This window comes from Phalacrocorax carbo, chromosome 7 (genome assembly GCF_963921805.1).
Source record: "Phalacrocorax carbo chromosome 7, bPhaCar2.1, whole genome shotgun sequence".
Lineage (NCBI taxonomy): Eukaryota > Metazoa > Chordata > Aves > Suliformes > Phalacrocoracidae > Phalacrocorax > Phalacrocorax carbo.
The window spans coordinates 20,371,813-20,384,808 of record NC_087519.1 but is presented as its reverse complement, the minus strand read 5'-3'; the positions used below and the strand labels follow the sequence as shown (position 1 = coordinate 20,384,808).

Here is a 12,996-nt window from a genome sequence, read left to right as displayed (position 1 = left end):
AATAATAGCCCAGAAGATTTAAAAAAATGGGATGAGATCAATTTCCTTGATATAAATAATGTTTCCCGTAAACCAGACTTTTGCAAGTCAGCATCCCTGTGGGGTGGGGAGGGGAGGGAAGGCAGGGCAGGAGGAGTCTGCAATTAATCTGTTCTGACACTTGAGTTTTATGGAGCAGAGGTAAATAGTCATCAAAGATGAAGGTCGTCAGTCACAGCTGAGAGGTAGGCAAAGCAGGATGAAAGCTTTTTCTGTTTAAGTAAAGATTGCTGAACAGCATTTTATTATGATGATGTCTCCATTATATCCTTGCAGTTGGAGCAAAGTGCCAACAGAATGGAATTTTGCATTGTTCAGTAACAGTTGGATTTCGTTGCAGCCAAAGTCTGTCTGTTTGTGGATTCCTTTTAATGAGCAGTATAGCCCTACCTCTCTGGTGGAGTTGGCCCCTAGGCAAGGCCACACACCTGACTTCTGATCACACATTGGATTTTGATTCCAGCTAAGAAAGGTCCCTTGGCTGAACCCAGTGTACAGGAAACTTGTCAGTAGCTTGGCAGACAGAAAAGCAGTAGGGGCAGGGCTTTTCCTACCTGAAGAAAATCTGTAGGAACACTACTTCATCTGCTTGAAGCCCGTAGAAGCTTCTGCCTGGTAGTGTTTGTGGGTTCACAGGGAGAGATACTCTCCTCAGCTGAAGCTTTTTCTAGTTTGATTAACAATTACTTCAATGAGACACTTAGGAGAGGAGAATCTGTGCATTTCTAGCTGTGTGCACACATTAGTGTTGCGCTAGAGACTTTCAAGATGAGTCTGATTCATAACCACAGGCGTAGTAAGCCAAAGCTGGACCTGTTATTTCCCACGTGGCATGGTTGCTACAACACAAGATCCACAAATGTCCTGCGAGTATATTACACAGTCACTGTAATTTCATTAGAAGACCTCTGCTGTTTATTTTTTGAATTGGTTATTTTTTCTGACTTACCTAGGCTTAGTGGTGCATCGCCTTTCCTTGGAGAAACTAAACAAGAAACACTTGCAAACATCACAGCTGTGAATTACGAATTCGATGAAGATTTTTTCAGCAATACCAGTGACCTGGCAAAAGATTTTATTCAGAAACTCCTGGTGAAAGATACACGGTAAGTAAAAATTCAGAAAGATCCATTTGCCTCTAAGATAAACCTGGTGAAATGTAGTCTGACAACTGATCTGCAAAGTGTGATCCTGATGTCTGCGGTGTGTATTGCCATTCAAGAGCCTGACAGGAGGCAAAGTTTTGCTGCTGTGCCCCTAGTTAATCACTGCCCCCAGAAGCCCTAACAAAAGGAACCAAAATCTTCCCAGTTAAATTTCACTTTCAGGACTGAATTCTCACCTGAGTCAAGCTGTTACAACAGGGTGTAGGTGAAGGGCTGAAAATGGTGTGCAAAATCTCTAGTTCTGGGTAACTACCACTCCAATATTTTAGTCTATTACGAGCTACTTGCAAGGAGGTGACATGATCCCAGAATATGCTCCTAGTGGTGCAAGGCCAGAAAAATCTTCACATGTGCTCATAGTGGAATTGTTCCTTAAGTCTGCATCTGTTGCAATCACCTAGAATTTGCATGACAGCTGTGCAGATCTTTATTCCCAGTTCATAGGAACCACAGAGCTTTTTTTAGTTTTTCTTGCTTTTAAGAAAGTGCAAACAGAAGTTGCATCTCCTTCCCCATAACCCTATTTGTCCTGGAGGAAAGTCAGGCCATTGCAGTTCTTTCTAATGGCCTCATGAGGGAAGAAAATAGGTATTAGAGAGAAAGAGGCAAGCTGTTTGGTCAAGATTTCTGCAGATCCTCAGGCTTTAGAATAGATTAGAGTAGGCGGGGTTTGAGAGGTTTGCACAGGTCTGGCAGCATCCTTTTAAGAAAGGACAAGTCAGTGATATTGATATTTGTTCCCTGTACAGAGGCAGTCTCTGTGCAATGCACCTTTAATTCTTGGTGCTCTTAATGTGCTGTTCACCAAAATGCACCGAATGCAGAAGGAAGTTAGGATTGATCAGGTTTGATTAGGTTCGAAGTATTCCTCTCAGAAATGTTGCTTTCAGGAAATGGCAGCTCCTGCAGTGATGTAATATTGTGTTCCAAAGGACAGTTTTGATATAATTAATGTTGTATACCTTGATTCAGACACAGTCATATCAGGGGTGTATAGGAAGGACTGATTTTCTAAGCATGTAGGCTGAACAAAACAAAGTAATGTTTTATCACTTTTTATGTAAGGATACACAAAAATGCAGGTAAATTTTGATCAAGTAAGAATTAAAATTGTGTGGAATGAGTACAGTTGCTTACTGAAACTTAGAACAGGTACTAAACTGCACACAAGCAGTATGCCTCATGGAGAAACATAACCCAGAAATTTGAGAGTTAGTCCTCGCATTATCTTGATAAATGCTTCATATGAAGCCTGGGATAAGTGTGGGTCAATGGACTTGTCTACAAGATATTTCTCATTCAAGTCTGTGAGGTGTTTTTTGTGGTGTTTTTTAGGAAACGGCTTACAATTCAGGAAGCTCTGTCTCATCCGTGGATAATGGTAAGACTGACTCAAGAGACAGATCTTGCTTTTTACCATAAGCAAAGCAGAGAATATTCTCACTCTTATTGGTGTGTTAAATGGAAAACTGTCCTTTAAGTAGAGACCCTTGGTGTCTCAGAGAGATGCACTGGAAGTTGGTTGGGTCTGACTAATTATGCAAATGACTTCTTTTATTATCATACCTCTCAGAAAGAGGGGGTCAAAGCTTTGATGTTTGTTGCACTTGCAGTATCCTACAGTAGACTGTGCTTTGCATTTTTCTCTTTGCATGCACATGTACTATATCTTGCGTTTAGTGCTTTCGTGAGTTGAGAGCTGACTACAGCCAATGTGGAAAATATAATTTATCTCAAGATATTACTGCTGTAGCAAGTGTGTTGATTTGTGTGTCTATATTTTTTTTTCATCATAAACATTTCTTGCTTTTGTGTCTCTTATTGAAAATACATTTAGCTAATCTCAGCATGACTAATGAGGATGTTTGAAATTCAGTTTTTGCTCTGCATTGCATAAAACATTAACTGGAGTGTGTTCAGGATTGTCGTTTTTTCCTCTTACAAATATTGATAGCTTTGAGACTGTTAACTGCTAAAACTTAACATGAAAATATATTGCGTCCCTGTTATTTACACTTACCACATTGGAATGAATGCACATCACTTGTCACATTTATTTTTGGGTTTGTGTGTTTGGTTTTGGGTTGGGGTTTTTTTCTTGGTGTTTTTTTTTTCTTTTTTTAATCAAGTGCATGAAGGAAAGTCTGTGGGAGCAAAGAATCTCCCAGCATTGTGGAAGTTCAGGCTGCATCCTTTGTGTAGAGTTTTTGAATTACTGCACTGTCCTATAAATCTTCAGTAATACTGGTTCCTCTGTCTGACGACTCACCAGCTGAAAGAAGAAACAAAAGTCCAAGAAAACAAGAAGGTTGAGAACACACAGCTGAAGACAAAACGCCTGAGAGAATACACCATAAAGTGCCATTCAAGTATGCCTCCCAATAATAGCTACATCAACTTTGAGCGCTTTGCCCGAGTAGTAGAAGACATTTCACTTATGGAACAGGGTTTCAGCACTTTGGCTGCATCCCATGATTCCTTGCAGGAGGACATTGATGCTCTGGTTTCTATTTATAATGAGAAAGAAGCTTGGTATAAAGAAGAGAATGAAAGCGTGAGGCACAAGCTGTCTCAGCTGAAGTATGAATACCGTAAAATTGAATCCCTGAGAAGACATCTACAAGATGATATCAAGACTGTAGGTGGTAGCCTTATAGGCGTAACTGGGAAATACGCTGATCTGCAGAGTCAATATGAATCTCTCAGTCAGGAACTTTCTAAGGAACTCAAGTGGGTACAGGATTTAATGAGTAGTTTTCAACTGGAAAATGAAGCCTGTGTGAATGGAAACTTTGACTCTGTTTTCAACAAAGATATTAATGAATCACTAATGGACCTGTTAAATAGATCCCGCTGTGAAGAGTTCCTTGCAGGGTTGAATCTTGATGTAGCAGAATCAAATCAGTAATGTTGTAGATCAGGCTAGGTGCAGGGTTTGCTGCCTGTTTCAATGTGCAGCAGTTGAAAAAAATTTTCAGTGCATAGTTTCTACACAAAAACATCACCTAGAGCTAAAACAGAAATTCTGATATATTGCACGAGATGCTGACCAAAACCATAAACTCCCAGTGGTTTGTAGTGTTGAAGTTTTTTTCCCATGTTCAGTGTCTGAACTTACAGGAAGTAGATTATCACAGTGGTATGTACACATTTAACCATACAGCTTTTTGCATTGTTTATTGTACTTCATGTATTACAGTTCCAGAAGATTACTAAGTAATTAACTTGCAATGAAGAGTAGGTCAGTCTGTACTTACTAGAAGCTGGGTGCCTGGAAGCTAATAAAAATCTCATTATAACATCTTTGGTTGGATGAAGGAAACAATCATGTAGACCTGCTGCATGCAGGCAGTTCTATAGACCATATGAGAGAAATATTTGCAAAGGTTAAATATGTCCTGTAAAACAAAGGAAATGGTGTAGTAATTTAACATTTAGCTAGTACTGTAGAAATTCTCTGAAATGGCTGCTGATGAAGAAAAGATTATATTTTAGGCCAGTTATGCAAGGTGAAATCTTTTACCGTCAAAGGTGTTATGTGAATTTTAAACTAAAGGATTAATCAACAGCTAAGTTTCCTGTCCTATACCAAAGAAATCCTGTTCAAAAGGCACAACTGTGAACTTGTAATGAACAAATAACTGCGTATGTAATTTTGCAGTGCAAATATTGATTTGTGAGTGAAAAGTGATGACATATAGCTCTGCTTTGCTTTCTACAGTAAAGAATATGACAAAGCTACAACTAATTTAATATACAATGTGGGATTTGAGACTAGTGTTCTTACTGTGATGATTTTTTTTCTTAAGTTTTAGAAAGTAAAAGTTCGCCCAAAGTTGAATCATGTCCTGCTTCTAGTATTTCATAGAAGTAATTTGATTACTCTGTATTAATATGCACAGATATACCTTTCTTGTTTTTGAACACAATAAATAGCTATTTATGCAGGATGCACTTGTTCCCTGGTGGTGTAGTTGGAGACTTAAAAAGAGATGTCAAGCTTCTGTGTACTAAAAAAGGTTGCCAGCCTAGGTTCTGCAGCTAGTTTACAGCCCCTTTGCTTAGCTGTATGAATTTGCTGCAAGGTGACTGCTACACAGCTATAAGAATCCATGAGATAGTAGCCAGGCATCCCTGCATCACTGCTCAAGTCCATCTAGAGTGGATCTTTGTATGTATATTAGAGTATGTCTTTCACTGCCCAGCTTCCCTCCCTCATTTTTCAGAGAAGTTAATGACTTAACCAAATTGAACTGTTGTTAATAACATTCTTAATAATGATATTTCCTACTTTGAGATAAAAAAATAAAAGCATACTGTCATCCAATTTGTGTAGAGTACAGTGGACCCATCACTGCCATGTCCTCATAAGGATTTGCAGAGGCTGGTGAAAATTCAGAGTTCTGAAACCAGATAGGTTTCAGATATTCAATATCCAATTGAATATTCCAGATATTCAATAGGGATATTGTTATTCCTGTCATTGTACTCAGAGGATAAAAATGGATGTGCTCTCTGTGGCATCTTTCTTCGCATGAGATGTAAAATTTTCAAAAGCTTCAAAGCTGTGCAGATAGCCAGGTGATGTCCCTAGCAAGCTGGTGTTGATGGTTGGGGAGAATTGGGCTCCACTGTGACAAACAATATGGGCACAAATAAAATTCTCAATAATTTTATTCTCTCACAATGCTGCAGTTGTCACTTCTGCAGACTCCTTTGAGCTGGAAGACCCATGAGATACTGCCCAGGGGAACTGGAACAAAGAAGTTGTTGGTTTTTTTTATCAGGGAGAAAGTTGTAGTTCTTAAAAAGTAACTTAAAGCTTAGTGAGAGTTCGTATTTGCAGAAAAGACTCTCAAGAAAGAGACTGCCTTCCCTCAGCCATGATCTCATATTCTCTGTTTATGTAGATTTTCTTTATGAACAAATGCACTGGCATGATGAGAAGGAACATTAAATGAGGTCACTCTGTTCCTGAGTGTGTTCGGGTGAGGTTAATATCGTTGTTACTCAGTCCTTGAGGCTGGTGCTCTCTGAGCTGAAGGAGGTCACTGGCATACTGCTTTTGAGAAGATATTCTGATGATTGAGAAAATGACAAGGTCACTGGTTTGCAGGCTACTTAGAAATTGAGAGGCAGTTATTTAGAGTCTGGAGTACTGTAAAGTGAGCTGTTTTGATTCAGCAATGGTTCTGCTGCTGAAAGGGCACTTGGAAATTTTTCATGATGATTGTACAGCTGACATTTGGCCAGCAACATTTTTTCCGCCTCAAATTGATTTTTACTCAGTGTTTTGTTGCACCATGCTAGCCATTTGCAGCACGAGGAAATTATATTTAATGCTTAAATGTCCTGGTTATGTTGTATGCAAACGGTGTATGCTTCTGAATGAGAAAGAGACCTAGCTGATAGCTTGGCTTCTTGAATTACTGCTGAGGTAGCTGCACAAATGCTATACCTATAACATTTGATTAAAAAAGTGAATCTGTTGTCTCATAAATATTAACAATTATTTTGCTGAAAAAAAAAATGTTTACATCCTCACTGATGTGTTTTCCATTCTCCTTTGGTACTCTTGCTTCTTCACGCGTCTGGCTTGGCTGCATTCCAGTCCAGTCCAGTATAAATATTTCTGGGCTATCCTATTCCTACATCTACAGATCAGAACTGCTGGAATGGTTGTCACTCCATGAACTCCATAATCTTTGAAGGGTTGATTTCTGGCCTTTTTCTTTTCACATTTACCAGAACTGGTTTTGAACTTTTTTCCCCCTCAATCTCTGTCATATCTGTCAAACCACAGTTTTCTGGTCTATGCAAATTTTGATGTGGATTTGGAGTGGAAAGGTATTTCATTTTTAGAAGGACTGTATCAGGGTTTGCAGAACATCTGTTACCTAACACCAGATTGGCATCCAAAAATTTTTGGCACATGGCTGAATTCTGGTATATATGTATTATTTCTTCCTATTTTTGCATACTCAGGTATTGTAATTCTTTCCTTATATATTTCTTCCCAGGGCATCAGTGTCTTGTGCTCTCATGCTCTGGGTATGGTTAAAGGACAAAGCCTGAGGTTTTTTTCAGATATTCTGTATCCTCATCACTAATCTAATCACTAATACTAAGTGACAGCTAACTTTTTCCATTTTTATTATGCCTAGTAAAAGAAAAATCTGTAAAAGCACAATTCAGAAAAGATGTGCTAGAATAAAATGGAGAGTCACATGCCAGAAGTTAGGAAAGAGCCCTAATCCATATTTAGTTTTTAAAATATCCTTGTAAATGGCAAAATGTGCAAGATTCTATCTGAAAATTTAGAAGGTAGCATGGGACCTAACACTGTGATGATGAAGCATTTAGTCCTATCCTGTCATGATTTCTAGCAAGCATGTGCAAAACCCCTGAGCATCAGTGTGCTGCAGTGCTATTGATGGGCTGACAACAGCTCCATCTCATTTCTGTCAGGTCTCTGTGGGACCTTTTCATTGCTCTCCCAGTGCCTTTCAGAAAGAGGGACATGAATAAAGGCCCGCTGTTATGAGCTCAATCCAGAGAAAATAGAGACTCTGCAAGTGTGCTCTCAGAGACACCTTAGCAACTTAACAGAGTGAAAGCACTGCCTTAGCCCCACTAGCATCTCCTTAGTTATCTCTCTCTTTTGTTTGGCTGTCCTTCAATCTGTCCTTTGGCTAAAAAAGCTGTTCTCAGACTTTTTGTTTGGTTTTTATGTGGATCATTATGAAGCAGAAGGCAGAAGTGGAGGCTGGAGCAAGGTCTGTGCCATGCAATACACCTTTTGTACCAGGTCGAGTGGCTAGAAAGGGGCAGCAGTAGAACTGCTCAGAACAATGTTGTGCACAGGGCCAAGTGTGACAACTGCCTGTACACTAGTTCTAGGATTTTGTCTGAAATCAAAGGGGTTCTGTCCAGGCACAGGCTGGACTAGATCTATTTTTCTTTTGCCCATATGAATCCACAGCTTCCCCAGCCAGCATTCTTTTCAGCTAGCTCCAGAGCACATGAAGAATCTTTTCTATTATTTCATGCACCAAAGGGAGCCAAGCAATAAAATTGCTCTCTTATCTTCCAGCCAGTGGACAAGCGACAGGCTTTGGTTCGGCAAGCATCTATTGTTAACATGGAAAACTTCAAAAGGCAATATGCTAGAAGGCGATGGAAGGTATGACAGCGAGCCTTTAAATGCTTCTCATGTAAGGCTTCCCAAGCCTGATGGGATCAGAAGGCAAGATAGAGCTTGAATGTAAAATTGTAATATAATGTGTTTCGATATGTCTGCACTGCATATGTGTGGTCAAATTCTCATTCTTCCCTCTTTCCATAGCTTTCTTACCGCATTGTCTCATTGTGCAACCACTTATCTCGTTCGCTGGTGAAAAAGGCCCTAATACAGGATGAAAGTTTGGTATGTACATTTCTCAAAGGGGAAGAAGAAAAGGTCCAGTTTTGCCATGTAGTGGTTTTTGCTGCCCTTATGTGGATGCACAGCCCAACAGGATGACCGTGGTTTTGAGTGGGAAACCAGACAGAACTGTCACATCCCTTGTGTGTCTTTAATGCTGCTGTAAGTTGTGTTACTGTGACAGAAATGTTGGGCAGGGAGAGCTGGTAACTGTGTAAACCCTTTAGATGCTAGCCACATGTATTCTGTAAAGGAGCAGCATGGAGGCTGCAGATTATGTTTGGATACCATATTAGTGACTGTGCTGTCTGACTGAGGAATGAATGAGTGTTCGTGGAGGGTGTCTGCACTTGTGGCCAACTGTGTGATGGAGGGTGAGGGACCCCTGCAGTGCATGTGACCTTCTGGAATGAAAGTCTGTAAGATTTCTGTTAGCTCTACTTTTCTAAGTAGATTATATACTAATAATATTAAAACATCATGTTTAGAAGCATGGTGTCTCATGTGACTGCAACATTGTGCCTTTCTATTTCAGAGAAACTGTGAAAGTGACAGTGAGGATCTTTCACAGAGAAAAGCCACTCATCTGCGGAGAAGCAGCATATCATAATGTAATGGGGATTCCATGGGCAGGAGACAGAGGGAACTTTCATCCTTGATGAAAAAAGCAGCTGTGACAGCAGACCTTGACTTCTTGTCTGAATCCTTGGTATGGTGCTTCTCACTTCTCAAACTACACCAACAGCTGTGTGATGTTATTAAATGCCTTCTAAGCATTTTAGAAAATTGGTGATCCAGATTCCCAGGGAAATGCCACAGCACAAGCACCAACTGGAGTGCTTTTATATGTTAAGCATTTCAGAGATACTTCAATTTGATATCAGGAATACTTCAATGATATCAACTGCACTCAGGACGTAAGATTTCTACTGATATTCTTCTACTGCAGAATAGTTCACATTGCGCACAATGATTAAGACTGTGTGCATTATTATTTCAGTCAGGGAAATTGTTATTGATATTGAGTCTTAAGGAAATTTTTAAATTTTTTATATTTGTTAATAGCATAAATATTTGGCAGATATCTGACAGGTTTTGTTAGCTGTGTGCAGTACTATGTTACTGCTGTTATTGAAGAGAAAATCATAGTGCCATTTTGTTTCATAACTTTGATTTCATGAACCTTGCAGTAGACAGCTCTGTACTGCAATATGAAATGTGCTCTGGCCATCATCTTTGGCTGAAGGCTAACATACTGCCGTTGTCAGTTTGAGTACAACCGATCTGGCAACTGAGAGGTTGACAGGCCAGCACAATTTTTCGATGAAAAAGAGAAAAAATTCTGTAGTGACTACATGCACCCAAATACAATGTTTTTACAGAATAATGGCAGGATGCTTGACCAACACAGGGCACTTAAAAACCCAAGATATATGAAGAAATAGTCTTTATTAGACTTCGTTATTGCTTTAATTTATTGTTGCCGAATTGGAAAGTCATTAACACCTATTTGTATAGGTGCTGTTTACATGTAACCGAAAATGCAAACATCTGTGTTTTATTCAGGGGGTTGTATCCAAAATTGAGGAAATAAGCACTTTGATGTTGATGTAACATCTTTGTGCTGGGAAGTTGCATCACTTTAACTATATTAATTTCTAAGCCAGTATTCTTGAATTGGTACCAAAAAATATGCTTATACTAGGTTATTTTTTTATTCAATATATTAGTTGTTAGAAGTTCATATTTATTTTGCCGTTTAATAAATTGAAAATCAGAAAGCAAGCCTACTAGAAACAGCTATAGATTGACAAGGAAACTGGTTTTGTTTGGCTTTATAGTTGTCACTCCTAGGCTGAGGTTTTACAGCTGAAGGTGTGAACTGGTGTTGAAAACTAGTATCACGTTAATTTTGCCTGGCATCCAGTTTCTATGAAAGAAGTAAAAACACACTGCTTTTATTTGTAGCTTTGTATCCTTGCTTAGGCAGAGACTAAAATGCAGTTGATGAGAAAGTATTTCTATGACAGGAATGAAATGGATGAGAAGCACTGGAGGAGAGAGGCAGAAAGCAAGATTTGAGGGAAGAAACTTAAAATGAAGGATATGGGGTGGGGGAGAAGTGGTGGAGAGGAGTGAATATGAGAGGGACATGTAGGGAATGGAGGCGAACCTGGACTGGGAAGGTTGAAGGAAGTGTAAGAGAATGTAGGTGCAGGAATTGTGGAAGCAGGAGAATGGATGTTTCGGCAAATATTGGACTGCATTTTGATACTACTTATTTAATTTCCTTTTATTTCATGTGTTCTGCTGCCATAGCCTGTGACATGTGCCTGGTCAAGGGATAAGGAGCAGGGCATGGGCTTCTCTTCACATTCAATTAAAGGGTGCGTTTCTGAGCTTTCTGTATAATTTTTGAGGCATAATCCTCAAAAAGCACTGTAGTAACATGTATATTAAGAGGATGCAGTAATGGGAAAAACTATTGTTTTAGCATCTGGAGGGACTCTTTCATAGACAGAACACTAAAAATATATATTTGGATAAAAAGCTGCCCAGCTTACCTACCAAATTTTGCTTCCTGCTTTCCCTTCCCATGTGTTACCATTAGTTCAATCCTTGGGCTATGAAAAACCAAATAAACTCTGAGCCAGTGACACTTTTCTGAATTCCCACCATTTCAAAAAACCTTTGGTTTCCAAATTAGAGATTGCTCCATGGGCACATAAATCATACTTCTGAAAATTAAACCCTAGTTAAAATAGCTGTTAGGTTGTTCCATGAGAATTGTGCTGTCACGGTCATTCTTATGTAAAATCCTAGGAGCTACCGAGCAAGATGGGATGCAACAGAAAGGCAGGCAGGGGAGTGCAAGGCAGTGTGAAGCCATAAGCTCCAGCTTATTAATTCTATATTAATAAAAGATGTAAGGTGGTGTTTTAACAAAGACATTACAGACAGCTCATGGTGCCATGAGTAATGTGGCATTCATTGTACAGAAACCACAACAATCGGCACTCGTGTCAAGCCGAACTATTCCCTGACTGTTCCAGATAGGAGTATACTGTGAGTGTATAATCTCTTGTTCTCAGGACTAATGTTTGTGATTTATTAGGAAGTTTTACTGTGTTTTTCCACATGTGGTGTTCTCTGTATTTATCACCGTATCTATTCCACAGAGGTGGGAATTCAGCCCCACTTCAGGGAGGCTTAGTCGAATTAAATTCCATTTACAGCACTGGAGGACACCTTTCTCAGTGCAGGGGTTACTTTCATACCATTGGTGGTTTTTGAGGAACAATCTAGAGGTTCCTTTTATTAAGGGGGGGAGGCAGAGAAGGGAAGGGGGTGGTGTGAGGGGGGGATGTAGTACTCTTCAATAAAAAAATTCTTGTTACAGAATTTACTTCGGCGGGGAAGAAAGTTCTATTTTCTATGTATTTTTGAGCAGTAAGGTTACCTGGAGATAAGTGAAGTGATAGTCTTAAAAAAAAACAACACATGTATTTTTATTAAAATAGGACTATTTTTGTTGTTACTTCAGTGTCTATATTTTTATTAAGAGAAATACTGATTTTTATCTACTTGGAAATAGTACAGACTGTAAAAACCAACAAATATATTTGTTATTCTGATTTGCTAATAAAATTTTGTAAAGCAGGACAAGTGTTTTTTCTTTCCACATGAGCTGGCATGTTGATCTGAACAAGGTAAGGGGGGGGCCTGAGGGCACATGCTAGTCTGTCTCTCTACAGAAAGATCAGTCCCTCTGTTGCCTCTCTGAAATCTGAAATATCAGAGAGGTGGAAATTGCACATGTCAAGTAAGGCACCTGAGAGGGGTAGCAGGTATTGCAGGCAGCCCCACCGGCTGCCTGTAGGCTGTGACCCTCTTCCTCCCTCGGGGGTGGGCGGCTGAGAAGAGAGCGGTGAGGGGGGGCTCCCTGCCAGGGACACAGCCCCTGCGGGTTGGTGGAGGGGGCTTGGAGCTGCAAGTTTCAGCCTGTTGTGGTGTTGAGGAGGAAAATGTAGGTGCTGCTGTGAGAGGCCACCTGTATGCTGGGCACTTGCCGGCTGCCCTGTGGTGCAGCCTCAGGGGTGGAGGAGAGAGTGGGGGTTGGGCTGTGGCACCCAGGCCCTCTGGAGCAGCTGTTACCATTATTCCCCTCACCTGTGGTGACACTTGCTGCAAGCACTGGCAGCTTGGGTTAGGGGTAAGGGTGGGCTCCCAGAGAAAGCAGATCAAAATGGCTGTTTCAGGAGGGCACTGTTGTGGTGCTGCATGGGACTGCAGAGGAGCTGTCACCTTAGCATGAACTAGCCTTTTAGGCAGCGAGAGCTGGTAGGGTTGCTGTTAGCCCCATGCTGA

General features: G+C 40.2%; 1 protein-coding gene across 6 annotated transcripts in view; it reads left to right on the top strand.

Moving 5' to 3' along the window:
- Window positions 1–11,959, top strand: part of DAPK2 (death associated protein kinase 2) — a 58,717-nt gene extending 46,758 nt beyond the window's left edge. For 5 of the 6 annotated variants that reach the window (XM_064456707.1, XM_064456704.1, XM_064456702.1 and 2 more), the window contains 3 exons: window positions 993–1,145; window positions 2,541–2,586; window positions 3,478–5,155. In XM_064456707.1, the coding sequence (XP_064312777.1) occupies window positions 993–1,145; window positions 2,541–2,586; window positions 3,478–4,113 (835 nt within the window). In that variant the 3' untranslated portion in view covers window positions 4,114–5,155. Of the gene's footprint in view, window positions 1–992; window positions 1,146–2,540; window positions 2,587–3,477; window positions 5,156–8,298; window positions 8,389–8,550; window positions 8,632–9,163 lie in introns of those variants that run through there. The other variant, XM_064456708.1, reaches the window with a different exon arrangement.
- Window positions 11,960–12,996: the final 1,037 nt, after the last annotated feature.